This window comes from Sprattus sprattus, assembly GCF_963457725.1.
Source record: "Sprattus sprattus genome assembly, chromosome: 9".
Lineage (NCBI taxonomy): Eukaryota > Metazoa > Chordata > Actinopteri > Clupeiformes > Clupeidae > Sprattus > Sprattus sprattus.
The window spans coordinates 9,144,175-9,156,674 of record NC_137928.1 but is presented as its reverse complement, the minus strand read 5'-3'; the positions used below and the strand labels follow the sequence as shown (position 1 = coordinate 9,156,674).

Below are 12,500 nucleotides of genomic sequence, written 5' to 3'. Positions count from 1 at the left end.
CACAATGCACTCTGGCTGCAGCTGTACATCTGTGCTTGGCATTCGGACTGCTCAGGTGTGGGCTGTGGTTAGGCTGGCACCCCTGACCACACTCGCGGGCTCGACATCATGAAGAGTTTATGTCATCTCTGCTCTCCGCCAATGAGGGAAGGCGTCTCACGGCGCCCCGCAGACGAGGCGGCCAATCGGCGGCCTCGGAGAGGGGAAGTGCGCAGGAAGCCAGGCGGTAACGGGAAAACTGCTGAGAGCCGGGGCCTGGGCCACATCAGTGGGCTGGAAAAGCAACGCTCAGCTATTCTCATCCCGTTTCCCAGAAAGCTCAGGGTAGTCATTCAGCTGTGGTGTGGTCACAAGACTGGCAGAAAGCAGGAAAAAAAAAGATGAAATGGTGTATTTAGTGAAAGCAATTACAGCAACCCCCCCCCCCCCCCCCCCCCATACCTAGCAAATTCAGCTCCCTGATCTGTAGGCCTGGGCTGTATTGTATTTTGTAATACTTTACACATTGCAGGATTTTACAGTATCTATCAGCAGACGCTCTACACTAGTTATATCTTGTCACGCTTTGCTAACTCCATTTGTCTTGCTCTTCTCTCGTGACAGTTCTGACAGACCGCCCACCGCCCATCATCCGCCAGGGGCCGGCCAATCAGACGCTGGGCGTGGACAGCATGGCTCTGCTGAAGTGTCAGGCGTCGGGAGACCCCATCCCCAACATCAGCTGGCTGAAGGATGGGGTCAGTCTGCTGGGCAAGGACTCGCGCATGTCCCTCCAGGAGCTGGGCAGCCTGCAGATCAAGAACACCCGAGTAAGACAAGCACACAAACCAACCCTCCATTCTCTTTCTTTCTTTATTTCTTTCTTTCTTTCTTTCTTTCTTTCTCTCTTTCTATCTTTCTCTATTCCTTACTTTTTGTTTGTTCATACCCTTCATTTTTATAGCCTTTGGATGTTTGTTTTTTTCCAAACAACCTTCTTTCATGGTCATAGACATGTCTCTGTTTGACTGTATAAGTGTGTGTTTTGTTTGTGTGTACTTGTGTGTGTGTGTGTGTGTGTGTGTGTGTGTGTGTGTGTGTGTGTGTGTGTGTGTGTGTGTACTTGTGTGTGTTTGTTCCTGAGTGTCAGGCGGCCAGCCTAAGTGTGATATATACTCTAAAGAGAATTCAATCAGAGATCGGTTAGACCTAACGTGGAAAGACACGTGGAATCATAACGCATTAAAGAGATGAATGGGAAATATTGATTTCCGTAAATTGTGTGATACCATCACTTAGTGACACAACATGTCTGACAGGACTCAGCTGGAAAACCCTGGACTGGCTCCAGCACACACACACACACACAGACACACATACAGACACACACACACACACACACACACACACACACACACACACACACACACACACACACACACACACACACACACACAATCAAGGGATATTGAATTTAAAATCCCCACAGCCGCTCCTCCACTGCTCCCCTCAGTAGAATATCCATTATACGTGACAAAGCTGCCGACCAGTGACATTTTATTTAATAAATGTGAGCTGGGGCCTAGGCGCTGAAAGGCAACAAACAGCAGAGGGAAAGTTCCAGAAGGAGGGAGGGGGGGGATGGGAGGGAGAGACAGGCCAACTGTCATCAGTCCAGAAGGGACCCAGAGGCCCATCCCTAAATGAGTTAGTGCGGCAGTTTATTGTTGCGGTTTGATTGGTCAGTTGGTTGCCTTGGAAGCTGCTCCACGCCCACCCAGAACTGACTCAGAACTTGACCCCACTTCCGTCCTTTTGTGTTGTCTCTTAATAGAAATGTGTTTTCATACAATACTTCTTATTTTTTTTAACTTTCGCTTTTTCCATTGCTTTTACATTATGATTAACGAGAACCCATTTTTTTATACAAAATTGAATTATCGTTCCTTATTTATTTATTTGAAATTCCTCCGTTAAACACTGACTTCTGCTGTGATGTATGCCCCTAACCCACTTCTTCAGAAACAGGTGTGAGGCAAGACAGAATTAATGGTTTTTGGTTATGGTTAGCTAACCGTGAACAGGGAAAAAGCAAAGTTGTAGGCATAATTTGTCTGGTTTATCTGAATACTCCTTAAATAAATTGTATTTAATTTACAAGTATGAGTATGAGTATTATTGCTTATAATACCCTTATCATTACATCATCATACCTTTCATGACGTATGAGTTGTTTCTGTCTGTGTTTTCCTAGCTGTCTGATTCTGGCATCTACACCTGTGTGGCCGCCAGCTCCAGTGGGGAGACATCTTGGAGTGCTTTCCTTGAAGTGAAAGGTGCGTATCATGAGTCATAGAGTGAAACAATGCTTTCAAAAGAGACCAAAGGGTTGGCAAACTGTAGGCAGCCTGTAATGTTATGATATTACATTGCTCTTCTATGCTCTGGTCTTACAGAGGGTGGAGGGTTGTTGGTGATCAAGAACCAGGATGACAACGAACTCCCCGGCCCGGCCTCCAAACCCCAGGTCACCGACGTCACCAAGAACAGCGTGTCCCTCTCCTGGCAACCGGGTCTGGCTGGGGGGTCACCAATCTCCTCCTACGTCATCGAGGCCTTCAGGTTTGTCTACCAAGTAAACTTTTACTGTCTGTAGTGGTCGATCATAGATCAATAATGTTCTTGTGCCCAAACGATTGAGCCTCTGAACTTGTGTTCCGTAATGTTTAGCCAATCGGTGAGCAACAGCTGGCAGACCGTGGCAGACCACGTGAAGACGACCCAATTCACGGTCAAAAGCCTGCGGCCCAACACCATCTATCTATTCATGGTGCGCGCTGTCAACATCTATGGCCTGAGTGACCCCAGTCCCATGTCAGAACCTGTACGCACTCAAGGTATGCCACCATTTTTTCCCAAAAAATGCCACACCAATGTGTTACAATATGACCATTTTGTTGTTGTTTGTTGGTATAGAGCGATACATGGAGATGTACTGTTTGGTCAACGTAGATGAAGATAAACCAAAAAAAAAGAGCTGCAATATAATTAGCACCTCAAGTTTTAATTGATTTGTTTCCAAAACTTCAATAGCCATTAAATCAATGATCTGATTTTTATGTCTCACTGTAAAACTTTTATCACTGTTTTTTATGCCTGCCCATTCTGTGCTACATTACATAGCTGACCAGTGGACACAAATCAGATCACAGTCTCTCCGCATAGCCTCATCTCCATCAGATAGGAGCCAGCTCCTTACTGCCATGGCCACTCTCATTAAGATCACCTGACGTGGAATCATGTCAAGCAATCATGGCGGCTACTTTTGGAAGTCATAACTAAGTTAGTGCCATCCCTGCTATGTTAATGAGCATAACTGGGGGAACAGGAACGGGGCCTCAGAACCCTGACAGGATTCGATTAAAGCGCCCCTCAGCTTGGAACCCAGGCCTGGTTATTAGGTTTGCGTAATGAACCTGGTACCTTCCAATGCCCTTCTTGCAACCTTTGGCTTCCGCCAACCCCCCCCCCCCCCCACTTCCTCCACCACCACATCAAATCCCAGGCTAAGATGCCAAGACCTGCCCGGTGATGGAGTCCATTCTAATCACCTCTGTGTCCTCCGTTCTACTGTGGATGGGGGGCGCCGACATGCGGAGATGCTTATTGACAGTGGCGGCAGTGGTGAAGAGACGGATGGCTTTTTCAGCGTCTTCACAAATGCATTTTCCCTCATTCCCCGCTGCCTAAGCTCAGGCAGTGATTCATGGCACGGTCTATATCATTTTTTTTCCACAGTGGTTCGCTCCAAATGGCTTTTTTCCCCTTTGGCGAATCCCCTCGAGAGCTCACCATCAGATTTCCTCGCTGAATGCTAAGGCTGGTTTATCTTGTTACTCGTCCCCTCCTGTGCCTGGCAAGTGAACACAGGAACTTTAAGGGGGTGGGGAATTTGGGGGGCGAGGAAAATAGCTTCTATCGCTCACAGCCACTGATAATTCTTCCCACGCGGATTGATATGGATGTGCTCGTCCCCCCCTGGCTTTAGCTCAGGCAGTTAAGTCACTGAACTAAAAAGGCTTCGGTTCGACGTGTGTTTTACTTAACTCCTATCCATCGCCTTAGTCGACTTTGGTTGCTTTACTGTTATGGAAACACTCAGCGTTTGATGTTGGATTCCAGTGGGGATGAAGTGTATGGACTCACTAAACAGGAGAATTCAAAGTCCTGCCCCCTTGTCAGGATTTCGGTTGAAAGCACTTTCACCAAGCTATTCAAACATCATTGAAATCCACTTTAAACATCTTGAATTATCTTGGTGTCACTTGATTTAAAAAGAAAAAGACTTGTGCGATAGATCAGTGCTTAGAATACACCAATATCTGGTTTGATTTTGACATCATCTCTCTCTCTCTCTCTCTCTCTCTCTCTCTCCTCTTCTACCTTTCTCCACACCCTCCTCCTCCTCCTCAGACATCAGTCCCCCAGCACAGGGCGTAGATCATCGGCACGTGCAGAAGGAGCTGGGCGAGGTCATGGTGCGCCTTCACAACCCTGTGGTCCTCAGCCCCACCACCATACAAGTCACATGGACGGTAAGTGTGTGTGTGTGTGTGTGTGTGTGCGTGCGTGTGTGTTTGTGTTGGTGTGTGTGTAAGTGTGTGTTGGGTATGCGTGTGAGTGTGTGTGTCACACCATTATTGGTCCAGTCCTCTGCCATTCAAAAACCACTGACGAATAACATAATACGATGCTGCTCCTGGGTTTTTTCCCTTACGCTGTGAACCACAGGAAATCCAAGATCACACTGCCTTCTGTTAACATTCATGTTGAGCCATACTTCTTTTTAAACTCCTTTTGTTCCCTTCAATAATTGAATCAAGGAAACCGACAAAACAAAGGCTAAAACCTCCATTTTGAAGTTAGTTGTTTAAACGTGTCCATTCTCTTGTATTTAATGTTCCATCTGAAAGAACAGCAGTGGAGGCTCTTTGATTTATTGCTTTTGCTGACTCGTAACGGAGGAGCATCAAACATCATGGCCACCGCACCGCCTCGCCGCCGACTTGTCTGTCCGTCAGCAGCATCATGCATCAAAATAGCATGCAGACATATGGTGCTTCTCTCAGGCTCCTATCAAACTCAGCTGAAATTAAAATGAAGATAAATGCCCAACAGACAAATGCATAGATTGTAATTAATTGGGTGTTGGTTAAGCTCTACACCCACCCAGTTTTATCAGAGTCAACTTCCCTCCCCCTAACACACACTCACACACACACACACACACACACACACACAAACACACATAAACCAACACTTGGCATGATTTTTCATTCCCCATCTTGAGGATGCTTTTTAATCATGCCGATTGTGACACTCTCCCCCTCCTCTTGACAAACACAAAGTCTCTCTTGCTCTCTCTCTCTCTCTCACTCTCTCTCTCTCTCTCTCTCTCTCTCTCTCTCTCTCTCTCTCTCTCTCTCGCTCTCTTTCTAACACACACACAAATACAAGCCCACATACAGAAATGCACACTCACACACTCGAGCACACTTCACATGCTCACGCCCTGAAAAGCTGTCTGTCTGTCTCACCATACGGATGGACAGGTGCCACGGCAACACTGTTTTATTCATTCACGCTCAGTGCCAGTCAGCGCCTCTCTCAACAAAAGATTGCAGCGTTTTTTCCTTAGTCCAGCCCAGCACCCAGAAAATCCATGAACCATAGACAGAGAGAGAGAGAGAGAGAGAGAGACAGAGAAAGAGAGAGAGAGAGAGAAAACCCATCCCTGTGGTGTTTAGTGAGCCTATTAAGTGTGGACAGTCTCCTGTCTTTGCTGTAAATGGCCAACATTATCAGATGCCGGAGAGTTACAGTCGGTCCACACAGGCAGTCATAATGGGGCTTTTGTCGCAGAGGAACAATAGACTTTTGGCATCGCTCTGTATTTATAGTTTCTGCTTCAATCGACACCGAAAAAAGCCAGGCTCCTAATCCGACAGCAGTGAAAGAGGGGAGTGCTGGGAAGGTTTTTTTTTTTTACCGTGCCCTCCATGGCTGTGCTAATGAAAGTTAAACAGGGATGAGGAGAGGCCATCGCTCTGATTTACTCTGGGCAGGCACGACTGCGAGAAACAGCTGCTTAATACCCCCACACTCCAAAACTCCCCAGCTCGCCTCTCCTCGTCTCTCCCACCGTTAACAAGCCATTAGGCAGAGTTATGCTGCCTCCACTCCCTCCTTCTCCTTTCGTAAATTCAGCTTTTCGTGCTCGGATGGCGAACCGGCCTGGCCAAAGGTTTTGCCGGTGTTCTCAGTGCTATTTGTGAGTCATCAAGGAGTTGAGTGTAATGTGAGTGTATGCATGTTTTTGTGTGTATACATGTTTTTGTGTGTGTGTGTCAGTGTGTGTGTAGGTGTGTGTGTGTGTGTGTGTTGTATGTATGGGAATTTTTACGATCACCTCTACCTTAACGCACTTCAAGGGAGTTGCTCACCGGGGATTTCAGTGTTTGGGTCGTGAGTGTAGCCGGTGTCTGCCGCCATTTACCGTCCTCCAGGGACACACACACACACACACACACACACATGCATATGGATGTGTTTCTCCTGGCTGAGGGTGTTTTTATGGCCAGAGTGCGAGCAGTGAAAGGAGAGTGGGTGTAATGCTGCACGGCGCTCACCGCTGCTAATTGCTCTAGGCATGTCAGCACAGGTGATGGAGAGGCTGTTAAAGCAGCAGCGGCCTCCAGACACACACACACACACACACACACACACACACACACACACACAGACACACACACACACACACACACACACACACACACACACACAGGTGATGGAGAGGCTGTTAAACCAGCAGCAGGTCTCTGAGAGGCCACAGAGCAACACTCAGGAGGAGAGATGCATCTGCACAGCGCTGCTGTTAATGCACTGCAGAGGAATTAAGCAACCGTCCAATGGGAGAGGGCGTTTCTGAGCCCCCTCAGCCAATGAGAAGAAACCACGTTTGCCAAGTGATATGACAACTGAATACCCCGAAAGTAAGTTCGGAGTTGGGCTGTACATTTCTTGTAAAAACTCATTCAAACTCTTCTGTGTCTTTTTTTTTTTGCAGGTGGACCGCCAGTCGCAGTTCATCCAGGGCTACCGAGTTCTATACAGGCAGACGTCAGGGCTGCCCTCGCCGGGGCCTTGGCAGAGTCAGGACGTGAAGGTGCCCTCCGAGCGGAGCATGGTGCTGGCCCAGCTCAAGAAGGGCATCGTCTACGAGATCAAAGTCAGGCCCTACTTCAACGAGTTCCAAGGCATGGACAGCGAGTCCAGGACGGCACGCACCACAGAAGAAGGTAAGGCATCATGGGAAGCGGAGTCTTTTCTGCTACTGTTGCTGAGCTATTTTTATGGGCTGACTTTTTGGTTTGCTTTCACATTTTGTTTTGTTTTGTGTCAGTGTCAACCTACTGTGATATATCTAACCCTCCAGCGTTGTAATATTCAAAATATTGTCAGGACCATTGCTGCTGATGCTTTATCATAGGCGATGGCTCAGTGAGGATGCTGTTTCGTTGTTGTTGTTGGTTTCAGGGGGCGAAATGTGCTGACCTTTTTGTTTCCTGATGCCAGCCTCTTTTTTAGTGATTTGTGTCATTGTGTCGGTAGCCATCTCTGAGTCCCCACCTTCAGGGCCCGAGCAGGAAGAGACTGCTCCACTTCCACTGTCACCCATAGTAGAGTCAAACAGCCTGTGACAGAGTGGCACACACACACACACACACGCACTGACCCAACTAGCCTCCAGCCAGTTAGTCATTTTTTTGGTCTGGGAGTTCTACTCAAAGATGCACTGCAGTGCCATGTGACACTCAGTATTACTGCACTGCCTTACATTTCAGTAATCTACCACATACACATCACCCACATACAGCTTCAGTAATCTACCCCATACACATCACCCACATACAGCTTCAGTAATCTACCACATACACATCACCCACATACAGCTTCAGTAATCTACCACATACACATCACCCACATACAGCTTCAGTAATCTACCACATACACATCACCCCCATACAGCTTCAGTAATCTACCACATACACATCACCCACATACACTTTCAGTAATCTACCACATACACATCACCCACATACAGCTTCAGTAATCTACCACATACACATCACCCACATACAGCTTCAGTAATCTACCACATACACATCACCCAGACAGTTCCAGACAAATCCCAGCTTCCCAGCAGTTTAATCAGGAAAGTCCCTTCGTGCGTGTACTGTAGAGAGCAGTGAAATGTGTCTTGCATGTAGGAACACCACATTCCCTCACAGCTCCTTCCCAGCCCTCCTGTGCAAATCTCCAATCCAGAAGAGGGGCACAGAGGTGCCTGTGTAAGTGCTGTTCCCCTGACAGCCCCATTCATTTCCTCTGGCCTGGCCTCACTGCAGAGGCCTATCTCCTGTGAGAGTCTGCAGCTGCCGCTGGTCCTGTTACTGCCATGGCTAAGAATAAGACCCAGACACACCTGCCCTCCCCCTACTCTTCCTTTCTCTCTTTCTTTCTTTCTTTCTTTCTTTCTTTCTTTCCCCCCTTCCGTCCTTCCCGTCTTTGTTTTTTTTTGGTTTTCTCTCATTTTCTCTCTTCCCCTACTCTTCCTTTCTTTCTTCCTTTCTTTCTTCCTTTCTTTCTTTCTTTCCCTCCTTCCGTCCTTCCCGTATGTTTTTTTTTGTTGCTTTTCTCTCATTTTCTGTCTTCCTTTCTCATTGGCCACTGTTCCATCTCCCTGCCTCTCTAGCTGCTGTCATTCTCTCTTCACCTCCGTCCCTCTCTGTCTCTTTCTCTCTCTCCGTCTCCATCTCAGCCAGGGCCTCCTCCAGGGGCCGCCAGCAGGGGGAGATTAATTGGGCATTGTGCTGGAACGGAAGTGATTACAGACCCAGCCCCTCCTCTGTCGTCCATTAACACAGTGGAAGTTGCCCCAGAGACAGTCCACTCAAGTGTTTCACAACGGAGCTCTCCCTCCACTCTCTCTCCCGCCACTCTCTCTCTCTCTCTCTCTCACTCTCTCTATCACTCTCTATCTCTCTCTCCCTCTCTCTCTCTCTCACTCCCTCCACTCTCTCTCTCTCTCTCTCTCACTCTCTCTCTCTCACACACTCTCTCTCTCTCTCTCTCACTCCCTTCACTCCCTCTCTCTCTCTCCCTCTCCCTCTCTCTCTCTCCCCCTCTCTCTCTCTCCCTCCCTCTAAAGTCGTCCCCTTTATTCTGAGTATTTCTCTCTCCATCTGTCCCCATCTCTCACCCTCTGTTTGGTTTCCTCCTCTCACCATCTCTCTCTCTTTCTCAGTCTCCTCCCCTCTCCTCTCCGTCTCGCACTTCTGTCCATCTGTGAACGAGGCTTAAGTCAGAGGACTGGTGGAGGCTCTGGGACTCAGCATTCCAGTGAGATGAGCCCTGCTGACAGATTGCTGCCATGCTAGGGGCGACAGTGGTACAGGAGGTAGAGAAGTCGTTTAGTAATCAGAACGTTGCTAGTTTCGATTCCTTGTCGAAGCGTCCTTGAGCAAGACACTGAACCCCCAATTGCTCCTGATGTGCAGTGTGCCATTAGTGTTAATGTAAAATGTGTATACATCCTTGTAATTCGCTTTGGATAAAAGCGTCTGCTAAATGACTAAATGTAACTGTAAATGCCCACAGGCTCACAGGTCCTCACAGGTCCTCACAGGCTTCCATCCATCCATAAGGCTGAGGGTAGGGGCCAGGCAGCCAGAGGGGTCGAGAGGTGTCTGTACATAGGAGATAGTAGATGGCCAGTTGGTCATCAGCAGAGCCCTCTGTGTATTTTGGTTGCCCTGTTATTGGGATGTAGATGCACAGAAAGAGATGGCCAAAGCACGTGTTAGAGAGAGAGAGAGTGGTGTAAAGAAAACAATGCCTGAAAGTGTTCTGGTGCTATAGGCTGGTGAAGGTGATTTGTTCTGAAATCCTTAATGAGTGTTTTGTTAAAGAAAGGCTAAAGAGTTTGACACACTCCCTTCAGGTGTGCCTCACACTGCTAATGACTCAGTGAGTGTTTCACGAGAAATACAACCAGCCACACGTCACCGCTAACAGCATCTGGGTGAAATGCCAGCAGCACTGACGGGCACTCCGTCACCACCATCAGCGGGGCGGGGCGGGGCGGGGAGGGGGGGGGTGGGCACTCCCTGCCTCACCGGGCGGTGATGGAGCCGTGGCGCTCACTTCCTGTTTGGGTTTTAATATGCCGCAGGTGTCTGTGGCAGTGTGGAGGCCCTTTACTGTTCCACCGATGAGGCAGACCTGCCGAGTCCACTGGGAGCCCCCTGAGACTGGGCCTGCCAGAGGAATGAATGCCCTTAGAGGTGGACAAGATGAGACAGACCGAGGGGTAGAGAGAAAGAGAGCGAGAGACCAAGAGACCAAGAGAAGAGAAAATAGACATACAGATAAAGAGAGAGAGAGAGAGAGGAAGAAAGAGAGAGAGAGAGAGATAGAGAGAGAGAGAGAGAGTGGAGGGAGAGAAAGAAAGAGAGAGAGAGAGAGAGAGAGAGAGAAAGGATGGAAGGCAAGGCAGAGAAAGAGAGGCAGTTTTGGGTTGGGGTAATTGACTTGTCAGCGTTTGGCAGTGTTGTGACTCCCCAGTCAGCCCGCAGAGGAAATGAGAAAACATTTTTGTAATGTTATTTTTCCAGCCGGTGGTGCCTGGTGGTGGTGTTGTTGTTTATTTTATTTTCCTCAGAGCAGCCCTCAGTGTGAGCTTTAGCTGAAGCTACCCGCTGTCCTCTGTCCACTAAGACGAATGGGCTCATCTTAGAGCTTCTAGCTTGCCCACAAACAGGGGATTTGAATGACGGTGCATTGCTCATGCATGGACGATGCGCTGTGATGGTAATTGTGTTTTATAAGACACTGAAGCCCTCCATCCAAGTTCCTCCTGGACCCATTTTTTTTTTTCCATCCCTTGTACATGCCAACGTAAGCATCTCCCAGCATGCATTGCGTGCAATGAACCTGTCAGTGGACAGGAGATATTCATGCCCCGCCGTTTCTCCCTAAAAAAAATCAATGCTTGCAGCCGGTCCAAGAACACAGCCCTTCGCCTCTGAAGCCAGGGGGGTATTGAGCCCTAGTGAAAATTCTCACTGTATCAGTGTCAGGGGCCTGCCCAGTCTTCAGCTAAATCCGCTTCTAATGAACTTCTGCAGGCCCCAGCGCTGGCATTGGCACTAAGCCGCCCCGCTTAAGACAACCACCCTCCTTTCTTAATGTCACCCAGCTGCGCTATCAGTATGTAGCCATGCTATCAGTGTTTTATCAGTGCTGAGTGATACACAAAGTAGGTGTGTGTGTGTGTGTGTATGTGTGGGGTGTGTGTGTGTGTGTGTGTGTGTGTGTGTGTGTGTGTGTGTGTGTGTGTGTGTGTGTGTGTGTGTGTAAGTCTGTGTGCGTCTGTGTGTGTGTGTGTGTGAGTGTGTGTGAGTGTGTGTGTGTGTGTGTGTGTGTGTGTGTGTGTGTGTGTGTGTGTGTGTGTGTGTGTGTGTGTGTGTGTGTGTGTGTGTGTGTGTGTGTGTGTGTGTGTGTGTGTGTGTGTGTGTGTGTGTGTGTGTAAGTAAGTAGGGCATTGTCTAGCTATGGGACTGTAAGGTTGTAATATTACAGGATTCAGTTGCCTCATTGGCTCTCTTGGGGACTATTGATGGTTCTCTCGCTGTTCACGGTTACTCTTTTCTGCCTCTGATTTTTTCTTTACTTTTTAATAAAACTTGTGGAACTTTATTACAGCTGAAATTGAAAGAATTAAGACTAATTCTTTCAATTTCATTTTTAATAAAAACCTTATTGGCATGACAGTTGGTGATTTTTCACAGTGAGACATTGAAGCAAACTAAAGCACAGCAGAATATGATTACTGTTAACTCTTTGCCTCTCTCCCTCCCTTCATTTCTCTCTCTTTCTCCCTCTCTCGCTCTTCCATCTCTCTCTCTCTCTCTCTCTCCTCATCTTTCTCTCTTTCCTCAGCTCCCAGTGCTCCCCCCCATCAGGTGACAGTTCTGACGGTGGGGAACCAGAACAGCACCTCCATCAGTGTCTCCTGGGACCCCCCTCCCCCCGACCATCAGAACGGCATCATCCAGGAGTACAAAGTAGGGCTTCTCCCAGTGATCTCTCCCCCTCTGTTCTCTCAGTCACACTGCCTGTCAGAAACACTCCCTCTGTGTCTCGTTTGTTTCTATCTCTCCCTCCTCTTCCTCTCCTCTTCCTCTCCTCTGTCTGTCTGGTTCTCTCCTTGTTTGTCTACATGTTTCTGCTCTTTTTGTCTTCGTCTTTTCTCCTCACTCTTTCGCTTTATAACCTCTATGTCTCTCTCTCTCTCTCTCTCTCTGTCACACTCTCTCTCTCCTTTTCTCTATCTCTCTCAGATCTGGTGTTTGGGGAACGAGACGCGTTTCCACGTGAACAAGACGGTGGACGCGGCC

The 12,500-nt window shown here is 48.2% G+C and overlaps 1 protein-coding gene across 1 annotated transcript in view; it reads left to right on the top strand.

The window, feature by feature from the left end:
• robo2 (roundabout, axon guidance receptor, homolog 2) overlaps positions 1-12,500 on the top strand; it is a gene marked incomplete at both ends in the record, with an annotated part of 341,250 nt that overhangs the window by 264,031 nt on the left and 64,719 nt on the right. Inside the window, 8 exon segments of the mRNA XM_080844592.1 lie at positions 604-809; positions 2,234-2,315; positions 2,436-2,601; positions 2,710-2,876; positions 4,453-4,574; positions 7,106-7,337; positions 12,043-12,167; positions 12,444-12,500. The exon segment at positions 12,444-12,500 is cut by the window's right edge and continues 115 nt beyond it. Of these exon segments, the coding sequence (XP_080700718.1) occupies positions 604-809; positions 2,234-2,315; positions 2,436-2,601; positions 2,710-2,876; positions 4,453-4,574; positions 7,106-7,337; positions 12,043-12,167; positions 12,444-12,500 (1,157 nt within the window).